The following is a 23,068-nucleotide window of genomic DNA, read 5'->3' as shown; positions in this document are numbered from 1 at the left end:
AATAACAGGTCAGACTGCGGGTATTTCGTTTCCCAATCCTATTTTTCTGTGTAGTTATGTTTTCCTGGCTTCCTTGTTTATGTTTACCTTTATATAACGTTGTCCTCTAGTTCTCTGAAAAGACACACAGGGAGAGACAGACTAGATATCTGACAGATACATGTGCATAAAAGATTAACGGGAACCAGATTTAGGTTTTACAGTTGTTGTGGTATAAAATATCACACGTTTATCTGTACCATTTATCAATACTTAAAGATGTATAGCAAACCACCATTTATAGCAAGTACAATTTCCCCCCGGGGATCAATAAAGTATTTCTGATTTAACATACAGCCATCCTTCTATTCCACATTCTCCCAAATGATCATAAAAGTCATGTTATTTTGATAAAGTTCTATGCTTAAATGCCATAGGCCCAGCAGAAAATCAAGGCATGAAATAGGCTGCACTTTTATGGAATAGTGTGCACCTTCAGCCAATTGAGCTAAATGGGACTTTGGTTTTTGTTTAAGCTCAAGAAGCTCCAGGTTCTCCATTGTTCATGTTGAAGTGAATGCAGATACGACAGACAAGATTATGAGATAGGGCATCATAGGCCTATTAGAGCAGAGAGACAGAGAGCTTTGAACACAGTCTTACATACCAGCAGTTACATAATAAGATTGCTATATGCTGAGTAGTGAATCACTGCTTTTGTTGCATGCAAAAATAGGATGCTGTCAGATGCAGAAGGATGTGGCAACTACTTGATTAGCTGAAAAGGCTGCTTACAACCAAAAAGCAGATGTTTATGATGATTATCATAATGATAATTATTGGTTAATTTAGGGAACAAGTAAGGTCTTGGAGGTTTGGCAGAATGAATAGAAAAGAGGATGTGTTAATGAATGAACAACTTAGGTGCTGGAGGAGAGAGTCAGTTTCAGTCTGACTCTCAGCCAGGTGGTTAAATATCTTTGGAGACAGGTATGAAACTTAATTATAGTTCAAACAATAGAGATGAATTGCCATTGTCACAAAATGACTTAATTAAGTTAAGAGCTCCCAAGGGCCTGTTGAGTAGCCAGGCAGTCTGTACTGGGTCCCCATGCAAATCAGCAGATCAGAAATGTTCTTTTCATGGAAGATTGTTTATGCCATTCTTGTCAGAGGCTCCATAGTACTTATGAAAAGAGGCTTGATGTGTACTCCTGAAGTCTGCATAGCGACATTTGGTTCCAGATTTTTTGATTGCAACATAGATACCATCACCATGCAAACAACATCGGCCAATACTGTCAGCTGACAGAGAAACCATGCAAACCTGAGTGGCCAATACCAATACCTCTGTATGTAAAACTGTGAACACAGACACAGCTGAAGGCCAGTTCTACCATGCAATTAAAAAGATGCAGATGCTCAACCTGCATGTGTCGTCTACTGTGAAATAGCTTTTGTAGTGGGATAATATTTCTAAGAAAATAAACAGGATTCTAAGCTAATTATTGAGCCCTGGAGAGTTCGGTGTATATATCCATTTACTTTTTGCAGTGATCAAAGTAAAATGTTTAGGGAAAAAAGAAAAACCTAAAAGTATACTGAAATATGGAGTCTAAATTTGCCCTTTGCACATTCTGAGCATAAGTAAGGCACATTTTTAGAGTGTAAATTGTTGCTATCATCCAAATTAGAAGTCATGATGTGACAATACAGCATACAGTATAGGCTGCTGCAGATGTTATACTGTTTCAGGAGTTAAAGCTGATGGATATGTATAGGGAGTTTGTTAGAGGAACCAGGTGTGACCAGGTTTTTGATACTACAGGTTGCCCAATAAATTAATATCTAAGCAGTGACATATTTGTAATTTTGCGCATCCTGTGGTTGATATTTGTCAGTGATAAGGAAGCAGCAGTGGAGCCACAAAAACATTTGCACATTTTACAATCATGTTATTGCACACTGACGCTGACTGCACAACCTATTTTGTCTCTGCCACCACAAAAGGTGAAGGCAGGAAAATTCAGTTGGGGCGCTCACAGCATGGAAGAATTACATCTCTGTTACGTTGAATAATTCACAAAACAGTCAACAGTTTTCATGGGGACTATTTCTTCATCAAAAAGTAGTTCCAATGAAAACTGCTCACAGTGAGGTCTGTGGATTATAACAGTAACAAACACACTTTTTCTGGAGAGACACATTACTGTTGAAGTTTTTAAAGGTAATTCTTCAATGCTGTCAGCATGAATGACGTACTATCCATCCATCTATTGTATTTGGGGTGTAGGCAGAAAACTCAGAGAAGTTTGAAACAAAGAAAACCAAAAATGTTAGCCTTTCAGTGTAAAATATAGGTAATCTATCTGCTCCCTTCAGTCCTTACTATCCCACCCACTGACTGAAGCAACAGGACAGGGTATCAACGTGACCTGGTAACCTCTCAGACAAGTGAGCCTGGTGCCAATGTTTAATTTTCCCTGTGTGAGGGGGGCGAGGGCGAGTGCACACTTTAAAGCCCCCTGTGGCGAAAGCCTGGGGTCTGACAGATGTGCATGGCTGAAGTGTCTCGCTTTTGCGGGAGGTAGTCGACATCATCAGTGGACATTAACATCACACTGTGAAGTAGTGACCTTGAATTAATTAACAGTCAGCTGCTGCTGAGCTGAAACCCCATTTCCACAAAAACATCCCCTGCGTTGTCTGAATTTCCACCAGAAAATGAGGTCACATCCAACTACTTCCGAAGCTTTTATGTGGGCAAAATATCACTTTATGCCGTACACTATACACGTCTGTGTGTACAGTAGATACCAGTCTGTCTTTGTTGAAATAGAAGTATAAATATGATAAATACGTGTTCACCAACTTAAGATTTCCAGAAAATGGCACACATTTATTAGGTTTTCATTAGCAAGACTGTGTGGGAAGATTCAAAACACAAAATGTCATCAACCATTAACCTGAACCTGACCGGAGTACAAAATATTTTCATGCCAAATTTTGTGGAGAAAATGGAAAAAATGTGACAACATGAAAGCCACTTTTCTCAGTATTTTTTCAGTCCATTTAGATGTGACAGTGACATTGTGTTGTTCTTGATTGCTTCTTCCACTTTGCTGGCCCCGCCTCAACCAGTCCATTCACAACGTCCTGTTTAATCACACTCGATTTCACTAGCAGCCAATCCAGGGGTCCTCTCTGTTTGTCCTGGAGATGAATGCAATTTTTCTAGCCATTTCCGTGTGGTAGATCCGCCTGCAGTTCTCAAAGTTCTTCCGTTGTCGCTCTCGGCAGGGCTTCTCGAAGTAGCGCTTGCGCTTCACTGTTTCAATAATCCCATCCTGAGTCAGGAGGCTGGAGTATGTAGAGAAAACGTGTGAATAGCTAGGACTTGGGTTGCATACAAGACACTTCTTCACTTTGATGCTGATATGCTCACAAGCTGGCCTAGCTAAGTAGCATGAGCAGCCTTGTTAAGCGAAGTCTTAAAAGCTAAACAGGTTAGGTGACCGTGTCTGTGTTTATTTACAGCAGCAGTGTCTAGTTGGTTAATTCACAATAACATTGACATTGTTGTTGCTGTAGCTAACAGAGGTATGTGATTGGCTGAAAGGTGAGAAGGCGGTGACAACACCAAACGTGATATTATGAAATAAAATGCATTTTGTTTATGATTATTTATTACATAATGTCTTTTTTGTTAATTTAACATTGACTATTTTGGGGTTCCATACACATTAGGCTGCATTACAAACAGTGCTCGTTGTAGACGTTATTTTATCTACCTCTGTACGTAGCTATCAAACGGAATCCCTAAAACCATCGACACATCAAAATTAACGTTAGCTCCCAGCTAGCTCATATATACAAGCAGTGACGCCACTGCGCAGCCGCAGCTCTGTGACATTGAGCGGAAGGCAAACGTTACGTTAGCTAACGTTTATTATCTACTGGAAAACAACAAATTGTGTCTAATATTCGATCTTAAATACACAAGTTTGACCTGTTTAAAGTCGTGTGCGCTGCGTCAACGTTGCCGCCTTTAACCATCACTGTCCGCGCGATGAAGCGAAGGTGCCTCGACATGATGAGACCGGTGTTTGCTCAACCGTCAACCGGCTGGAAACACCTAACTATAAAAGGTTCCGGATACAAGAAAAACTATAAATCAACGCTAGGTGACGCTTTCACTCAACCATTCTCGTGAATGACTGTTCACATTTGTTGGAGTTGGCCCTACGTTGTTTGAAGATGTCTCCAGATGTATTCGTTGTAACATATATGTTCATTTTTCAGTACCACTTAAAAATGTGGTGTTTTTTAAACATCAACATTTTAGCAATCTTGGCAACATTTGATATTTCTCACTGTCAGTACAGGCCTACATAAAAGTTGATTTTATGACAGAAAATATACATTCATTTTTTTTAGATTGATTATAAAATTGCATTCAAACCATTTAGCACTCCAGAAACTTTGAAAACTCTTAACACAAGTACATTATAACGTACTTTCTAATCTTGAATGGGAGCACCGGTACTGTACAATTTCCCCCCGGGGATCAATAGAGAATTTCTGATTCTGATTCTGATTCTGATGCAATCCTCTGAACCTTTTTGTTTCGTGTTATTTATTTATTCTTATTTTTCTGCTGCTCCTATGTGTTATTGATATATCCTCTGCATAGGCTATTAGGCCTATCATATAACAATTTTTATTTTGTTAAATCAGGGGTGGACATGAAGTAAATTATGGACCTCAAACATTGTGAACTCTCTTTTCTACATGCTTGATGTGGCCTGTACCTATTGGCCCCTAAATGAATGAATGTATGAATATGTGAATAAACAGGAAGACAAACAAACATCCAAATCTCCACAGCACAGGGAACCAAACAGCAATTATTATAGTATATATAAAGGGAAATAGCTTTCAGGGCAACCACAGATGTATGAAACTACATATGTTGTCATAGCAACAAGGACAGCAGTGTCCAGTGTTATCCTTTCATCAGGGCCATTCTCCTCTTCTTTTCATCCCGAGCTGCTGTTCTCCTCTGTGTGTCTCAGTCTGAGGTCAGCCAGCGGTGACTGCTGGCCTGGATGGTATGTAGAATTTGCAATCAAAAGTGCTTTTAAAGTTGCTTTCTCTGTTTAAAGTACCCAATGAGGTTAATTCCCATGTTTCTGTAACTCTATGGGGTACAGTAGCTGCACGGTGCCACGGGGTGGAATGCTGAGACAACCTGCACAGATAACATCATGACTCCTTTTGTTGGGTGAATGCACTGCATCATGTTTCCAGAGGCATCCCTTCTGATCAAGACCTGATGAAATATTCTTGGCAGTGTTTGAGCGTGTGTGTGAGAGAGAAAGAGTGGGAGAAACGAAGAACAGAAGGATAGTCTATAACCTAAAGAAAACTAAGTTTGCACTGAGAGACTCTGCCAATAAGTTTTATTCCACTTGGGGTGCTTATCAAATACATCCCCCTGGCAGTACTTAGGGGGAATTTTTAAAAAATGTATTATTGTAATGTATTATGCTAACCTTTTTTTTTTATTTCAAATCTATTTATTTAGATTCTCTCTTTCAGACTAGCTGATTTGACAGCTATGCTATATGCTATATTTTCTGTTTTCTTGTTTCTTTTAATTCATTTAACATATGTCCTGAATGTCCACCCTGCTTTGACATTTACAATGTCAGACCAATTTGTATTAAATTCAACCAAATTCAGATTGACTTTGTATAGTAACAGTGCAAAAACATGTTGGTCATTTCTTACATGTAAAGCAATTGTAAAATCTTTTTTTGTAATCACATTACTGGTGCTACAGTATATACCACAATATAAATTCAGGCATGTCAGAATTGAAGGAGTGTCTTATGTCTCTGTTTATAAAAAATAACATGTCTCTAAAGCCATGTAACCTGCCACTGTCCAAATCAGATAAAGACAGGATGAAATGGCACCATGAGTCGATGTTGGCTAAATGAAACTGATACTACAGTATATGTACTATTCAATCATAATGAATAAATTAGACTATGTGTCTCCTCTCTCTTAAATGTATAAATTGTAGAGTGAAAATGCTGATGGCACTTGCCTCCAGCTGTATCTGTAGCCCTTTCATTACCAGCTTTACAACCCCCACACTGTGGAGATGATCACATTAACTCTGATATCTGATTTCACATTTCACATCTTGGTAAACGTAACACGTTTCTTCAGGTTTGATAAAAAGTTTCATCCATTTTTAATTCCATTGCTTATTTATGTACCTATCACTTATTTTGTGGGCTTCTTGTCACATAATTGGGACCAACATGACACCAACCTAATAAAACAATTAACACTTTTACTTAAAATCCGGCTGCTCGTCAACATCAAAGGACTTACTGGAAGTGCATTTTCCAGCTCGTATCCAAATCTTTCACCATGCTGACAGAGGTGGAGGGCACAGTTAGAATCAGGGGGGAAAGTCCCTCCCTGCCATCAGCCTCTGTATTGGCTGGACCAGCATCAAATCCAAGCGAGCTGTCAGCCAATCAATGCAGGCGCAGATGCAAGCCGAGGAGACGGCTTTACATACCGGTTAACGGAGGGGAGCAGACAGACAGGAACCGGAGAGTCGGCAGTCTGAATCGGCTTCTAATCTGCAAAAATCAGCTCTGCAACTGCTTGCATCAAAATGGAGAAGAAAATCACAGATTTCTCAGGAAAATGGACAATGAAGTCTTCGGAAAATTTCGAGGAACTTTTGAAAGCGCTGGGTGAGTAATGCACTTAGAGCATTTAATGTACAAGCATAGATTATCTATTATTTATTTGCTTACTGAAAAGTGCTCAGATAAAGCTGTTTGTCTGTGCCAAAAAGTTTTCCAACACAAGACAGACCTCCCGTTTTTTTTCAAGCTTTACAACAAAATGCTTTAAATGCAAAAACGATTCAAACTTTGATGCCAGTTTAGAGTCTAGCAGCATATTGTTATCTAGTTTATCATCAACCATTCACCTCTTTTGTTAAAATGCAAAAAAGAAGAAAGGAAGGGAAAGGGAAGCATCTTCTGCACAAAGACCAGTCAATCACGTTGTCAGTGGCATTATCAACTGGAAATCCACTTGGCTTAGAGGTCAACTGGAGAACCAAAGTGGTTTGAAGTGGCTCACTGTGGTTAAATTGGTTTGCCCCAGCCCCGCTTACCCATGTTCCTGGGAATATTGGTCTTGTTAAACTATATGAGGCTATATGGACTCCAGATATAAGAGAGAGCAGGAGACGGAGAGACAGAGGTAAGGCGAGGGTCAGCCAGTGGCATCCATTAAAAATCTGAAGACAAATAGCCTGTGGAGGAATGTTAGATTAGACTCATCTGAAGCAGGGTTCTCCTCATGCGGTTGTAATTAGAGCCAGTGTAAACGGAACTAAGCCTTGACATGGGCCCCAGCAGCCAGTCCGCTCTGAGACTGACTTTCCTTCACTTCCCTGGGCCTCTCTGACCCAATCTAGGACTCTGTGTGTGTGTGTGTGTGTGTGTGTGTGTGTGTGTGTGTGTGTGTGTGTGTATACGTGTGTTTTACCTCCGTTTGTACTACTCCATGAGCAAATATGGTCTGAAGTGAATCGGATTTGTGGGGTAGTCTTGATCTTTCTGAAGTCAGTCCAGCTCACTTGACTAATGGCAAAAGCTAAAGGGTCAACAGGCAGTTTACATTTGTTCTTTATTAAACATCACATCACATCTCTACTGACCCAGCACATAGATGTTGATATAAGCTGTGTATTCTGAATTTCAACCTACAGTTGTACTTCATGAACAAGGCATAAATCCATGGATGAATTATAGAATGGGCCAACCAGGCACAGGTACATGGGCCCAAGGGTTCAGGGGGCCCCAGGGCCAATCAAACACAGACAAAATGATGCAAAACAACTACAAAGAGACACAAAACAACCACAAAGAGATGCAAAGAGACATAAAGCTACTAAAAAGAAATTCAAAACTAATATAAAGAGAGACAAATCCACCACAAAGAGATGTAAAACTCAAAGAGACACAAAACAACTACAAAGAGACAGACACACAAATCACAAAACCATTGCAAAGAGACATAACAAATCACAAAGACGCAAAACTCAAAACAACTTCAATGAGACGCAAAACAACACATCGACATAATCCATCCATGCATAGTTTCACAAACACAATATCTCTGCACACTGATTTTCATGCTGTACAGAATTAACCCAAACCAACGAGTAAAAATGTTAAATATGCTCTAAATAAAGTTTGGGTATTTGGGCTATAAACATCCAAAACCACCGGTATGCTCCTTTAGTTGCAACTGTGATTATATTCTTTCCACCCATCACAAACCAACACTAGTTGTGTTTGTGTGTCGACAGGTGTGAACATGTTCCTGAGGAAAATCGCTGTGGCGGCAGCCTCCAGCCCAGCAGTGGAAATCACCCAGCAAGGAGAGAGTCTGTCCATCAAGACATCCACCAGCGTCCGCACCACCCATGTCTCCTTCACTGTGGGTCAGTCCTTCAATGAGACCACAGTGGATGGACGTCCCTGCACGGTACACATCCCTTAACTTCCCATCTAACATTCCTGTATAATATCAATACATGCATATCAGCATTTGGCCAAGGACAGTAGAACTAGCCAGAGTTCTGCACAGAAGAAACATATGGAAATAATTTCAGTGCAACTCCAGAGTCAGTCCTGGAGATAATACATGGATCTGTTCTTCATTTCTTCACACTGAGTGAGCGGTGATGGACATAGTTCCTGACAGGCTATAAAAATGTTCTGACATGCAGTGCTTGACACACTGAGCTCCAGTTATGACCAAACCCAAACTTTGTTGAAACTTCACAGTGTCCAAAGCACTTAAATTATGTCAGTTATTAATATTATGTAATCATATGAATCCCTGCAGAGCGTTCCTAAGTGGGAAACAGACAGCAAGATCAGCTGTGAACAGACTTTACAGAAAGGCGATGGGCCCAAGACAGCGTGGACCCGAGAGCTGACCAACGATGGAGAACTGATACTGGTAATTACTTTGTGTGCAGCACCAATACACAAATGTATAAAGCACAAGTAAATTATTTCATAAATGGCAATAAAGACATTAGTTACAACGTATAAACCCTTTTAATGGGTGCCCTATTAGGAAGTGGTTTAAACTCTGTCCTTTTGTTGCTGTTTTCTTTCAGACAATGACTGCCGGGGATGTTGTCTGCACCAGGGTTTATGAGAGAGAATGAGGATTTATTTTTTCAGGACTGACATACAATACTCCTGTTTTGTGCCTCATGCATGGTTTACATTTACTCGCCTCGTTTTCTTCTTCGTCCTCCTCCCAGCCAGTCAGATGTTGCTCAGACAGTGCACTGTGTAGAAAAGGCTTCTGTTTACATGAATGTATGTTGGCACCATATTGCTTTTATAACACAAAAGCTGAACTTACTCTTTACGTATCATATATAAATGTCACACAATCCTTTTTCAAAATGTTAATAAACTGTTTTATATGAATTTACTGTTTGATGGTTCCTTTTCAGTCTTTACGTTGCCTCCGTCCTGCACCTCCCATTCCCTTGTCGTCCGTCTGCATATCACTTTACATCACTGTCTGCCATTCATACTCTCCTGATTATTCCACACCCTTTCCCCCTCCATCTTTCCATTTTGCGGTCCAGTACCCTGTCCTCTGTGTGCTCTTTGTCAGCATAGCTCACTACAATATGTAGTCAATTAGTTTAAAAACTCCCAAAGACAATTCCTATTTTCTAAACTCCCCTTTGAGAGACATTTGGCAAAGACAAGAGGGAGTGGAGAGAAAAATGAGTGAGGGGAATTATTTCATAGCATCAGGAGAGGTTACACCTCATATGCTCCCCTTTCCAGCTGTACCTACTTACAGAATGAGCTCAATAAAAATTCCCCCACCCCTTTTGCTCTGGCTTTGCACTCAGGTACAAAGTGTTTCGTGGCTTCCTCTTAGACTGTGCAGGGAGATTTCCAGCTGTTGCCTCTCAAAACCCACTTTTCAACATAATGGATGCAAAACAAAATATACAAACAGACTTGAAATATGAAGATCGAGTACCATTAGCTGTAAATGATAGATTCAACAGTATATTCAGAGTCCCTAAAGTCTATCTTTGACTCCACTGAAACTCAACTGCGTGGTTCAGTCCGAGGCGGACTTCACCTTGCTGTGAAAAATGGAGCTTCAGGGTCTCTCAGGCACTTCCTGAGACGACCACTGCTACGGTTCACAGGCAGTGATGGTTTTTCCAGGTTTTCAAACAGTGTGCAGACAAGCGCCCCTCTGAAGTGCTTCCCAGTTTATACACACAGTGCTGAGCAAGCAGAGGGAGGACTGGGCCTCCAGGATGAATTTTCTCAGTGGGTAAGTGTGTGTGTGTGTGTGTGTGTGTGTGTGTGTGTGTGTGTGTGTGTGTGTGTGTGTGTGTGTGTGTGTGTAAAAGTACCAATACCACAATCCTGCATTCAACATTTTACCTAAGTAAAGGTACAGAAGTATTATCAGCTAAATGCATGTGTGTCTAGAAGTCTAGAAACACTTGTTCTGACTGGCTGGTTTAAACCACTTTACATACTGTATTTAATCCAGTGATTCCCAACCTAGGGGTCGGGCCCCCCTATAGGATCACAGGATAAATCTGAGGGGTCATGAGATGATTGATGAAGGCAGGAAAGAGGGAAAAAAAGTTCTGCTACACAAAATTGTTTGAATATTTTGGACTTTTCTCTATTATTTGCTGTTTTGTGAAATATTGGGTGATTTGAACAGTTATTTAAATGAAAGCATGTAAAAAAGTTTAGTGGGGAAATGTCTCTTTGGCGGAACTGCAACAAGAACTCATAAACTAAAAAATAAAATAAAATCTAAATGTGACAATGAGCCCGAACCAGACTTTTGTGGGAGAGGTCACAAGCCAAAAAGGTTTAACTGTTAACATACGCTCATTGTATGTTTTTTTAATGTAAAATCTTAATCTGTAAAGTAACTAGTAACAACGGCTGTCAAATAACTGTAATGCAGTGAAAAGTAATCTGCCTCTGACATTTTGTGGAATAGAAGTATAAAGAAGCATTACCTCAAGACAAAGTATAGTATTTAGTTAAATGTATCTATGACTTTCCACTGCTGAGTAAAAAGATCATGTGGGACCAAGTATGCATGGTTTACACAACTTCACTCATTATGTGTGTGCTTTTATGGCCCACAGACAGAAGGTATGTTTTCAATGGCCTCAGTGAAACCCATGTTATTGTGTAAGCACTCAACAAAACCGCAGCGCTTTAACTGCACTCAGTAGGGGATGGAAAGCTCCCTGCTATTTGCTCAATAAGAAAATTGGCATTGCACACACACACATCCAAATACATGGGATGCCTGATTCTGTCTAAATGACCCCTTTGACTGATGGTTGTTAGCCTCATAGGAGCAGCCTAAACCAAACCCAGTCCCTCCTTGTTAGCCGGGTCACTTTCCACACACAACTGTTATGCCAGTTCATTCCTCAGGCAGTGATGTCATGGAGCATTGCATTGCTCCATTGGCTGAGGAATGCTGTGGTTTTAGGACCGGGAAGCACCCAAGTCCAGCGTTTGAATCAGGGCCATCTGGAGCAATCATGACGGGGCAATTGGAGGAAATGATGAGTCGCAGGAGTCAGCTGACAAACACAGATGCTGCGGGAAGAGGGCGTCAAGACAAACAAAGTGATGCCTGTGAGCAGCTTGAGGCAGACAACACAAGAGGTGATACACGCTCGTTCAGTTACAGTTAACAGCTAAAGAATCTTTCATCACTAATCTATATAGGCTATAAAAATGGCCGCTCATTCTTTCACATCCATTTCCACTCGAGAATCTACACATGAGCTCTGTTTCTCCATCATATTACATTAATCTCAATGGTTGCATTGATCTATAAATTACACTTCAGTGGCAGTAATATGAAACAGTCTTAACTCCAAAACAGAAGTTCCACTTTGACCTCCAATTACCAATCAGGCCTGGTTTATGGACATTAACTAGGGCTGAGACTTTGTTTCACTTTGTGTCACTTGGTGACGTCTTCAGACTGCTTGTTTTGTGTGACCAACAGTCCAAAACCACAACATTTTCAATTTACAATAGTATAAATCAGAGAAAAGCAGAAAAGAGTTTGGAATGGCATTGAGGAATGACTCAAACGATTTATCAATTATCAAGATAATTGCAGATTAATTTTCTGTCAATATACTTTTTGTTTTCCCATACCCCCCATAGAAAAACCAAAAAAAACAACTCACATATATGAGTGGTTCTCAACCTTTTTGACTTGTGATCTTAAAAACAAACCTTCATCATCTTTGGAGTTTAACACAAAAGAAGATGTTTCCTTTTTAGATTATTTCAGATGCCTGAAAATGTAGTTGACGTTAATTTTATGTAGCATAAACATATTGAATCATTTAGTGTCACTGTCCCACTTGCAGACAGTCAGTACAAACTCATGCTCTGCAGTCAAACACTGCTCAAACTCACAGAGCTCTATTTTAAATTCTAGAGGAGAGGGATTTCCAGAGATACCAAATATATCAGGCTGGATTTTGGAGAAATGCATTTAAAAGTATGCAGAAGACATCTAAAACATTTCCACTTGATGAAATGGTGCAGCCATAAAAGAAAAACATGGAGCCCTGGGTTTGAATATTTCATTCAGTGTAAACATCATACAGCTTTAATGAAGAGCTGGAACAAGCTGAACATAAATGTGATGCTGTCAGACAGTATGGAGATAATTATTCCAGCTACTTAAAGGGGAATTTAAAGAACACCTGGTGCTAAGCTGTTATCTTGTGACCCCTAACTGATATACAGACATCTTACAGTTGACCGTTGATATGTGTGAAGATCTGTTCATAAATAACAAGGGGGTCCAGTAACAGGGAATGTACAGTATGTGTATGAACAGGACTGTGTGTGCACTGTATGTGTGCGTGAGAGACAGTCTGACCTATGTGTTTGTGATGAAGTCATATGACTGCCCTCACCCATGTGACCCCATGTGACTTGTAGGGAGAAGATAATGAAAAGAGGCCATGCTGGGTTCTAAAAGGGCCATGAAATGTGCATAAACTAAAGGTGTAATCCTTCTTGCGGCTGCACGGTCATGTATGAGAAGTGGAAGGAAAAAGCATGCAGCCAGGACCAAACAGACAGATAAGAGCAGTGCTCATCACCGTGCCACAATATTAACTCACATCTAACAACTCTTATGGGTTAATTTTGTGTATCCAGTGTTATGAAGTGTTTCTTTTGCATTACCTGAGTTGCAGCACCGTAACAGTTACCTGAGGTTCAAATGCCACATTCATCCTGAGAATCACACTCAGCTGAAACCAGAGAAGTGTGTTGGTGGGGGGGGATTATTCCTTCAAGGCACAAGAGTGACATCTACTGGAAGACGAGGAAAGTATCTTTAAACAGCAGAAAACAGATGAAAATTAACCAACAGGTACATAAACACCAGGCACAGACTGAGATCAGAATTGCTTTGGTTTTGTTTTCTTTGACAATTTAGAATTAGGTACCCAAATTAGGATTTAAAGTATTAAACTAAATTAGGTTTATTATTCACAGAGCATGTATTTAGTTGCCATTGCATGCTTAAAACAAACAATTTCCCCAAGAGTCAATGACAAGTCTGTGCACATCTTGTAAATTAATCAAATTCAAGATATATATCTAATATAAACTAATACTTTTTAATTTAGCAATACAATGCAATGGGTAACGTAAGGGTCCACTTGCTATGTGTTTAACGGAAAAAAATCTAAATAGATTTTACAAGATATATCCAGCACAATATCTAGTCTATCTGAACATGAGTCACAGATTCTGTTTTGTGGACCATATCTCTGATCACCTCTAAGCTAAAATAAAGTCCCTGTGTTACATCTCATTTGTGTTCGGGAAAGAATTACTAAGTAATAATGATTATAACCTGGATTAACCTCATTGATGTGGGTCTTCTTGAAACCTGAAAAAAATTAAAATAGGAGCCAAAATGTACTTTCTGTTCTTTTCATTGGTCCATTGATAAACTGCGATTATGTTGGCTAATGATTAAATCTTTATTATCAGTCCTGACTACTGATTGGTTGAGACAGAGGGCAGTTAAATGTCTACTAAAGACACACCTGCTACCACCTGTCAAGTAATCCTTTACAAAGCATGCTTATTTATTCATTTATTCAAATCTATGTTTACCATATATAATTAGCCAATAATTAACAAGTTGCAAAGCAATTATTAGCCAGAATCACACTTGTAACAAACATTTGCATTCTTTTTCTTTCTTTTCTTGGTATTAAGCAACTTGAGCATGTCAAGCTTTCCATCTGGAACAGTGTGAACAGTATTGTCTAAACTCTTTGTTTTTTATGATGTCTGAAGTGCAGAATAGAAACAGCATTATAACATAAATCTTTGTTGTCATGTTAGCAAAATTTCACATCCACAAAAGTAAATTTTGTAACAGAAAACCTCTATTTAAACATATAATATTAATAAATATGCTATATACTATTAGTATTTTCTTATGCTTTTATTTTTTATTATTATTAGATAATTATATTATTATTACTATTAATTATAAATATTATGTTATTTTTACACATGTTCGGCCACGCCCCCTCGTCTTCTCACGTGCTTCTCTGCCGCAGCAGCAGTCACATGACCGAGTCTTCGGCTGGTTACTTCCTGTACCACGGTTGTTTTTCCTGCGGGAGAAAATAACGGATCCGCTTTGCTTCTCCGGCGACACAGCGCAGCTGTAATTCAGATCTTGACAGTCAGGACTGGAGGGGGAGAACACCGGGGAACACGACCATCGACCCGTGCGAAACGGTACATCGTGTTCACCTGTTAGCTATCTAAACTGCGGAGGGATGATCATCGGAGGGGCGGGTAGCTAGTGGACTGGATAAACCGACTACACCGCCCGCCCTTTCGATTTAGAAAATAAAACAAACGCAGCATTTTATCTGCGAGAAGAAGGCCTGCTGCTGCTTTTTTCTCCCCGTGACTAACGCTAACAGCAGCAGCAAGTGGTGGCTACTTGACGTTAGCTAGCTCTCTTTTCCCAAACAACCAGCCATCGATATGTCAAAATACACGAGCTTCCCAGAGCCGATGGACGACCACAACCCTTTCCAGGTGTGTGATATGAAATATTAGGCTAATATTAGCCTGTGCCAGTGCAGTCTGTCGGGGTGTGTTTGATGGATGAAAGTCATTGATGTTGGCTCTGTGTAATAGCAGGCGTGTTGTTCCTCATGTGACGTGTGTGGCCTCTTCTGGGTCAGTCTAGCCCCCCCCCCCCACTGTTAGCCCACTTGTAGCTCTTATCAACAATAAATACATTAATAAAGCCACTAATTTCTGTTAGATGATCATTAATGTTCCAGCAGACAAAGTCAAACATATTACTGTGCTACATAAATGACCCTTTGTTTTGTCTGCTAGGACCCTGCAGTGACTCAACACAGCAGCAACACAGGATATGCCACACTGGACCTTTACAACCCATTTGATAACACGACGGGGGTGAGCAATATTTCTTCCTTACCTGTGAGATAATAGGGGACATATTGACGACAATGCGCTGTACAGATAATGTAAAACACAAAGTGTCATGCTTTCTTTTGCAAGAGACAGAGTAGGGGCCCCTGGGGTAAAAATCTGCTGCATTGCCAATATTAACCATCCGTTCCCCTCACTGTGTATTTTGTACATTTCTTCTAAGACGCCATAGCACCTTGCTTGGTTTATTGTGTGGTAATAACTAAAATGATTGAATTAATACACATTAATTTAAAATTATTCAACATGTAAGCACAAGGCAGAATGGTAGCCAGATAATCAGACTGAATTGCCGTTTAGTTGAATGTTTAATCCAATAGGTTTGGAGCTTTTCTGTTCTATTCAGCTGTCTAATGTGTCTATCATTGTGCTTGCTTTCAGAAATGGCTGCAAGCTAAGGGAGATTATCTGTTGTAGAAAACTGATAAATAAACACATGCCTTTTAAAAGTGGTTTAAAACATTTAAAACAAATGATGTTATAAAAAGTGAAATAGAAATAAACTAGAGATTGGTGTGTTTAGTTGTAGTTTTTCAGATAATGGAAGCATTTAACTTTTTCGTCTGCTATTTTGCCATATCAAAAGAGCTGAAATATACACATTGATATTGATATACACCTTATATGTATGTTATTGAGTTTTTTGTTGCTAGGAAACGGCTTGGGTCTAAGTTATGGATCGTCTCATTGGAGTTTTGTTGCTAGGAAACAGCTAGGCGCCATGTGTACTTCCTGTCAGCTGTTGATATTGGCAAATACTGCAGCAACAGGAACTAAACTTGGGGTTGTTTTAGGGTGTTTGAAACTGAACAAGTCTCTGTAGATCTCTGTCGTTGTGAAACTGAGTGCATGAGCATACACCTCAAGCCCACTCCCACAATGATTTACAGTTAATTGTGGGACACGCCTGTGTGTAACCCTATTTTGACGTAAAGCAGACTCACTCTGGTCTTGGTCTGGCACTGTCCTTTAATAGCTACAGTATCATGCTTTTCATGTGAACATACTTATACTGTCAAAGGATTTAAAAAGATGAAAACCAGTTTCAGTGTGGAAAGTGGTGCCTTATGAGGTCAAACTGATATATGATGTCTGTTTTTTACTAAATATGTTCCAGCCTCCACCACCGTATGAAGCCACCTCTCCCTCCGCTCCATCTGTACCTGCTCAGACCCCACCCAGCAGGACAACACCCACTGAGCCTCGCAACTATGGCTCCTATAACTCCCAGGTACACATGCTGCAATGTAATGACACTTTTTGCTGCACTTGTCACTAGACTTGGGCTCACCATCTGATCTTAATATTAGCACATTCGGTTGAAGTTGGATGCACAATAATGGGTTTGTACTCATGCTGTTATTGGATCTTGACAATTTGAAACGTGTGCAGAGCTTACAAATTATTTCCTCCAGTGTCATGGAAAGTGTTTTTATGGATATTAGAACAAATCAACCCACTCAGTTTCACTGTGTATAGCCGGGTGCTGAATCTTCAAAAACAAATCACCAACAAGACAGCATGCCATTTGAATGATATATTAATGCAAGCACTCAGACTTAACTCACTCAAACCAAACCTAAACTTAACCATTGTTCCTACATTCTGACCTATATCTACTATAGAAAGCAGTTGATATTTGTACACTTGTCAATGCTGACACATAAATTCTCACCTTGAAAGCATCTCCTCTGTGAATCTCGTATGATACCAGGTCTTTTACATAATCCTTTTCATTATTTATGACACAAACACAACCGATCTCTGATGCATCATTTAACGTGCGTCTTACTGTGTTAGACTGCAGTGAATGCTACCACAGCCGAGCTCCTGAAGAAGCAGGAGGAGCTGGAGAAGAAAGCCCGGGAGTTGGAGAGGAGAGAGAGGGAGCTGGAGTCACATGGCCTGGGACCTGGAGCTTGTAAGAGAGGGAGGATTAGAGGGGAGGGAGGAAGTAGATACCTAAATCTATTATTTATTTAATGTTACTGACATTTTCCCACTCAGCCCGTCAGAATAACTGGCCTCCGCTGCCTTCGTTCTGCCCTGTGGGCCCCTGCTTCTACCAGGACATCAATGTGGAGATCACTCAGCGCTTCCAGCGCACCGTCACCATCATGTACTACTTCTGGATGTGTGAGTTCCTGTAACTCTTACTACTGTAGGTGCTGTTGTGTGAATTCCCAGCAACATCTGTGTCATACTGTAGCATAATTAATAAAGGGGTTTGGCTGGTGTGGTGGCAGAGGGCGATGATACTGTGATTGGAGTGAAACTACACTGACTCGAAAATCTCCACCTGTTGAGATTTAAGATTTATCAGTGGAAGGCAGCGGTATTGTAACTTAGAGAATCACTTAAGAAATTGAACCTCAAGCCTGTGTGACTTCTGCTGTGCTGTCTGGAGGACGAGCTGCAGTGTTTGTACAGAGTCTCTGACACTTTGCTGCTAGATGGAGAACTTTGGCAGGAAGGAACCAACAGAAACTAGTTGAAGGTTCAACTGTCTCCACCTGGGGCGTATACACAAGAGCCAATTCAAATTGTTGAAAATATACAAGTTGTTCTTATAGGTCCACCGAAAGTACGCACACTGGAAAAAAAAAGTTAAAGAGAATCACAAATGTGTTTGTTTTCATGTTCAGGTGCATGTTCATAGATGTAAGTTTGAGCTCTGTTATGATTTAAAGTGAGAGAGATGGGAAGAGAAAGAGAAAGTGAGGCGGAGAGAAATAAGAGAAGAGAGGGCGCGCATAATAGATGAAACTAAACAGAAATCAAAACACAATTTTCTTTGCTCTGTATTTTACTTTATATTGTATTTTTATTTCTGAATGCTTGAAGACAGAGATGATGGACGGGTTACCTATCATACTAATGACCCACTTAGATAATTACTGTAGAAACAGCCTATGTAGTCCTATAAAGTCATATAGAATACTTTTTAAACAACATTGAGTTTATCAGCAAAATCAAAACAAGAGACCAACATGAGATCAAGAAAATATAATAGCAGGGGTAGAACTATTTAAAACTGACAAAAGAAGCAGCTTAGAAATGCTTCAAACGGTGATGATGATTGTTGTAGCTTAAGTTCCTAAAACCTTGGCCTTCTTGAGTCTTGACGGAGGGACAACCAAAAGGGCCACCTCTAAATCAATCAATCAATCCTGACAAGTTGGCTTTTGGGTGGGGAAGGGTTGGTTGTATTTGTGTTCTAGAGTTGATCCCTGTTCACTCTTGTTCAACCACTCCCATTCATCCTCTGTGTCTCCTTTTTATCCTGTCTTATCAACGTCCAGTCTGCACTTGCACGCTGCTCTTCAACCTCATCTCCTCCCTGGCCATGTTCTGCATGGACCCCTCCGGTGGTGTTGGCCTGGGTCTCGCCATCCTCTGGGCCCTCCTCTTCACCCCCTGCTCCTTCGTCTGCTGGTACCGGCCCGTGTACAAAGCCTTCAGGTGTGTGATGAAAAAAGTCCTCGGACCAAAAACGCGTACACTAAAATTTGTAACTTTTATCCTTCGCTTGCTGTTTGAAAGTTTGAGACAAGCCAAGTTAGTGTTATATGTCACTCTGTAAGGTCCACCTCGGGCACAGCATTTGGTCCACTTCCTTAAAACAGTAGAAGTCTTTAAAGCAAGTAGAAATGTGGAGATGGCAGAGAATCAATGACCTAGAATAGTGAGAGTATTAAGGGGGACTTGATGTGTGTTCTTCACTTGATAAATGGCTGATAGGAGCCAATAGGAGTTACATCGGAGAGAGGAAGCAAAGACAAATTGCTTTATATAAAACACCTGTGTCGGTATGCTGGGCCTTTAAAGATGTCATATATATTTGCAATGATAACGCATAAATGGAAATGAGTTGTTGCTTCATTTTGTAACAATATGTTTTTCTCTTCTCTCTAGGAGTGACAGCTCCTTCAATTTCTTTGCCTTCTTCTTTGTTTTCTTTGCCCAAGTGGCCGTCTACGTCATCATGACTATTGGTATCCCTGGATGGGGTTTCAGGTATGACTAATAACCAAACCCTCTGTGTGGTAGACAGATACATAATGCTTTCCAGGTCATGTTTTTCATGTCAAAACCTGCGTTAAAAAAAACTTGTAACTGTTTGTCTGAGCTCTTGAAAAGTTGACTTCATAGAGTTTCTCACAGGACAGCAACTCCACAATTGTATGATGAGAATGTAGAATATCATGCATTGCTGTAGATTAAACTACCCAGCAGTGTATAAAGTCGTTAAAATTAGGTCAACCTTAAACATCTACAACATACACATTAATGCAGCAGTAATATCAATACACAGACATCATATATGATAGTAAAACACTGACAGGGAGCATTTTACTTTTGATACTTTACTTTAAATGCCGTCAGTACAACTTGCTTACTTTCTTCAGAAAGTTGAATATGGCAGTGGAACTTCTTCTTTTGTCAGACGGCTAATTTTGTTTACTCTGCTTAACTAAGTGTGCAGTGTCTTTATTTGAGCCCTGTGCTGACAGAACAAAGATAATGAGTGCATAATTAATACCAGGTGTAAATGTCATTGTCTGGATAACACATTCACACACAGATTGCTTTTTAATTCCTGGTGCAAATGAGGATATTAATTGGCTTTTTTTCCCTTTGCGTTTTAAATCTCTGGGTTTTTTTGTGTGTCTCTTTGCCTCAGTGGGTGGATCGTGAGCCTGGCTGCTCTGAAGACCAGCGTCCCCGTTGGTGCGATCATGATGATGAATGCCGTCCTCTTTACTGCCCAAACCGCCATGGGGGTTGTCATGCTGAAGAAGGTGAAAACTGAATAAATTTGTTCACATGCAGGGAAAATTCACAGGTAGTGACTCAAAGTAAGGTTGTATTTTTTTTAGAAGGTGTCAGTCACAGTATCCCTGTATGGACCAATTAATAGGATACTCTGAGTAGCACCAGAAAAACAGAAACTCCATGGAGCATAAACACAAGCAAGTGGGACATTGTGGCTGTGATTGTGTTATTGAGTGCGTTCATATGCTCGTTAGTTTTGATCTAATTCAGAGTATGGGATTGTCATGGAACAAGAGAAGCCTGGTTATTCCTTCATCCCCATAAACATGATCATAACAGTATCCAGGTTTCTGATCATCTGGCAGCAGGTGTGTCTGAAATCCTGAATCTCAGACACTCATTTCCGAGGATACAGTTTGCTTTCTGGCTGTTTGAACTGTGCTGCGTTGACAGCTCTGCAGGATTCATCCGATTAAAGTCAGACCTTTCTTTTATTTCAGCGTATTGATCATCATGAATTACTAACTTATTATTATTGATTACGCACCTTTGCACAAGACACAGAATGATCAGAAACCTGGATAAGGTGTCCTGGATTCTATTGCGTGTCATGTACTCATACTCGTGTTCACTGTGCGGTGGTAAAGAGGAACTGACAGGGAGGAACCTTTTGGGAGAACACTGTGTTTCAGTCAGGCAGATGGATTGTAGCTCTGGTTAAGCCTGAATACTAACCTGACCAAGCTAGTCTGGAGGGATAAGTTTCCATGGTAACTTAGGTCAGACTTCCTTTATGAAACAGAATATCCTGTAAATAAGCCTGGTTTAACTGGTGATCTGGTTTCTGAGACAAGAATATGATATAATGACATAGTTTAATAGCAGTTAATAGCAAAATTTAGGATAGAATGGAAATTGAATTTACCAAATGTAGTATCTGAAATGCAGGAAATTGCACAAAAAGGCAGATATTTGTAATTGTTGGTCCATATAGTACTACAGTAATAAGTGAAGGGCTAGTAGGTCTAAGTCAAATAATACTTGAATATTAATGTGCACTGTGCTTGTAAGTGCTTCCAATAAGGCTAAGAATGAATGGTAGACAATTAGGAGATACTGTGACATGATCTAGTAGGTCATATTTCCTGAAACAAGTCAAAGGAAGAGAGTAGAATCAAAACTGTCAAGCTGCATTTGCACTTTCTACCTGGTCTGTGCAAGCACTCGCACCTGTTTGTGCCCAGGTGGTCCACCTGCCGTGAAGCAGTCAGCAGATAACAAACAGTCGGAAGAATAGCCGCGATATCAGGTTCTGCGTATCGTTTTCACCCTCACAATGTGCGTGATATGATGATGAATTGCTGCATGTATCTGGTGTCAGTGCACTCTGCTCTTCCCCCTCTTCAGGTCCACAGTCTGTACAGGCAGACCGATGCCAGCTTTCAGAAGGCCCAGGCTGAGTTCGCCACCGGAGTCATGTCCAATCAGGCCGTACGCCAGGCCGCCACCAGTGCTGCCACCAGTGCTGCCACCAGCGCTGCCCAGGGGGCCTTCACAGCACCTCGATAGAGAGGGACGAGAGGGGTTGGGAGGGTAAGAAGTGAAGGAGGAGGAGGGTCCTTTCAGCTTGATAGAGGATCAGTTTGGTATTTATTTCCCCACAGGTGATTAGAATTTGATGGGGGGTTGAAACTGAGTCTATATAATTACCCCGGGGCAACTAAACTTCAGGGCACGTGCATGAGACAGAGGTGGGGTTGTCTAATTTCTAAAGGTGTACAGGACACGTTAGCTACATTGCCAAACCAAGAGTCAACGAGCACTAAGTGTTGAATCAAGTAACAGAAACATGGTGTGAGAAGTGAAAACAGTAAGATGCTGAAACTGTATCAAATTTAGCGCAGTGGTACCAAGTGTTAGTAAATGCAGGGAAAGGAGCTTTTTTTTGTATGAAAGGACAAGCTGTGTGCCAAGCTGGGCAGTTCTAGCCTCGATATTTCCCATTTTTACTTGGATGTACGTTGTGTTTATGAGGAGCCATGTTTAAGACAAGAGTAGGAGCTGAACACTGAAATGTTGCCATTCTAACATTTGATCCATAACTGAGTGGCTCAACTTTGGCCAGCGCTATTTTTTTTGTTGTTGCTTAAGTGTAAACTAACAAGTTGTTTTGTTATTGTTTTCCAATGAGAATGCCTATTTACCTTATTGCCAAAACCTCTCATACTGTAAAGGTTATGAACATGTGTTGTTTGGGTTACACTATATCTGTCACTGTTCTGTTGGTGTTGCTTGTGGTTCTTCTGATTATTACAGGTCACTGTCTTGGTTTTAATAAAAATATATTGTCATGCTTACACAGTCTTCTGCAGTTATTGATGCCTTAACTTAGTCAGAATCAGAATCAGAAATACTTTTTGATCTGAGATGAACTCAACTGTATTTTAATATTATATTTAACATGCACAGATTGTTTATTATTGTTTATTGTTAGTAGTTGTTAGGAGACCGCTTGGGTCGAGTTCTGCACTGAAGCTAAAGACGCCCTTAAAATCCAGACAGGGGAGTCGATTTGAACCAAATAAGTGTTTTTCAAAAGAGAAGATCCCCCTTAAACATTT

The 23,068-nt window shown here is 40.3% G+C and overlaps 3 protein-coding genes across 4 annotated transcripts; 2 read left to right on the top strand and 1 right to left on the bottom strand.

Moving 5' to 3' along the window:
- Window positions 1-2,851: 2,851 nt before the first annotated feature.
- mrps21 (mitochondrial ribosomal protein S21) lies at window positions 2,852-4,096 on the bottom strand. Its single transcript, XM_070921951.1, has 2 exons — window positions 3,989-4,096; window positions 2,852-3,339 (listed from the first exon to the last, which is right to left on the bottom strand). Exons 1-2 carry the CDS (start codon window positions 4,069-4,071, stop codon window positions 3,159-3,161), a joined length of 264 nt encoding a protein of 87 aa, XP_070778052.1. The 5' UTR covers window positions 4,072-4,096; the 3' UTR covers window positions 2,852-3,158.
- A 2,583-nt stretch (window positions 4,097-6,679) lies between these two features.
- On the top strand, window positions 6,680-9,430 carry crabp2b (cellular retinoic acid binding protein 2, b). Its single transcript, XM_070921763.1, has 4 exons — window positions 6,680-6,761; window positions 8,396-8,574; window positions 8,938-9,054; window positions 9,218-9,430. Exons 1-4 carry the CDS (start codon window positions 6,680-6,682, stop codon window positions 9,266-9,268), a joined length of 429 nt encoding a protein of 142 aa, XP_070777864.1. The 3' UTR covers window positions 9,269-9,430.
- Window positions 9,431-14,801: 5,371 nt separating this feature from the next.
- scamp3 (secretory carrier membrane protein 3) lies at window positions 14,802-22,804 on the top strand. Of its 2 annotated transcripts, none has more exons than XM_070921446.1 (9): window positions 14,802-15,245; window positions 15,555-15,635; window positions 16,789-16,902; window positions 17,472-17,592; window positions 17,679-17,807; window positions 18,974-19,133; window positions 19,587-19,688; window positions 20,356-20,473; window positions 21,855-22,804. In XM_070921446.1, exons 1-9 carry the CDS (start codon window positions 15,192-15,194, stop codon window positions 22,014-22,016), a joined length of 1,041 nt encoding a protein of 346 aa, XP_070777547.1. In that variant the 5' UTR covers window positions 14,802-15,191; the 3' UTR covers window positions 22,017-22,804. The 2 variants fall into 2 exon arrangements, with proteins under 2 accessions (XP_070777547.1, XP_070777546.1); XM_070921445.1 differs by having other exon boundaries at window positions 15,555-15,659.
- The last annotated feature ends 264 nt before the right edge of the window (window positions 22,805-23,068 follow it).

Source organism: Enoplosus armatus, chromosome 16, assembly GCF_043641665.1.
Source record: "Enoplosus armatus isolate fEnoArm2 chromosome 16, fEnoArm2.hap1, whole genome shotgun sequence".
NCBI lineage: Eukaryota > Metazoa > Chordata > Actinopteri > Centrarchiformes > Enoplosidae > Enoplosus > Enoplosus armatus.
This window is presented reverse-complemented; position numbering and strand designations above follow the sequence as displayed.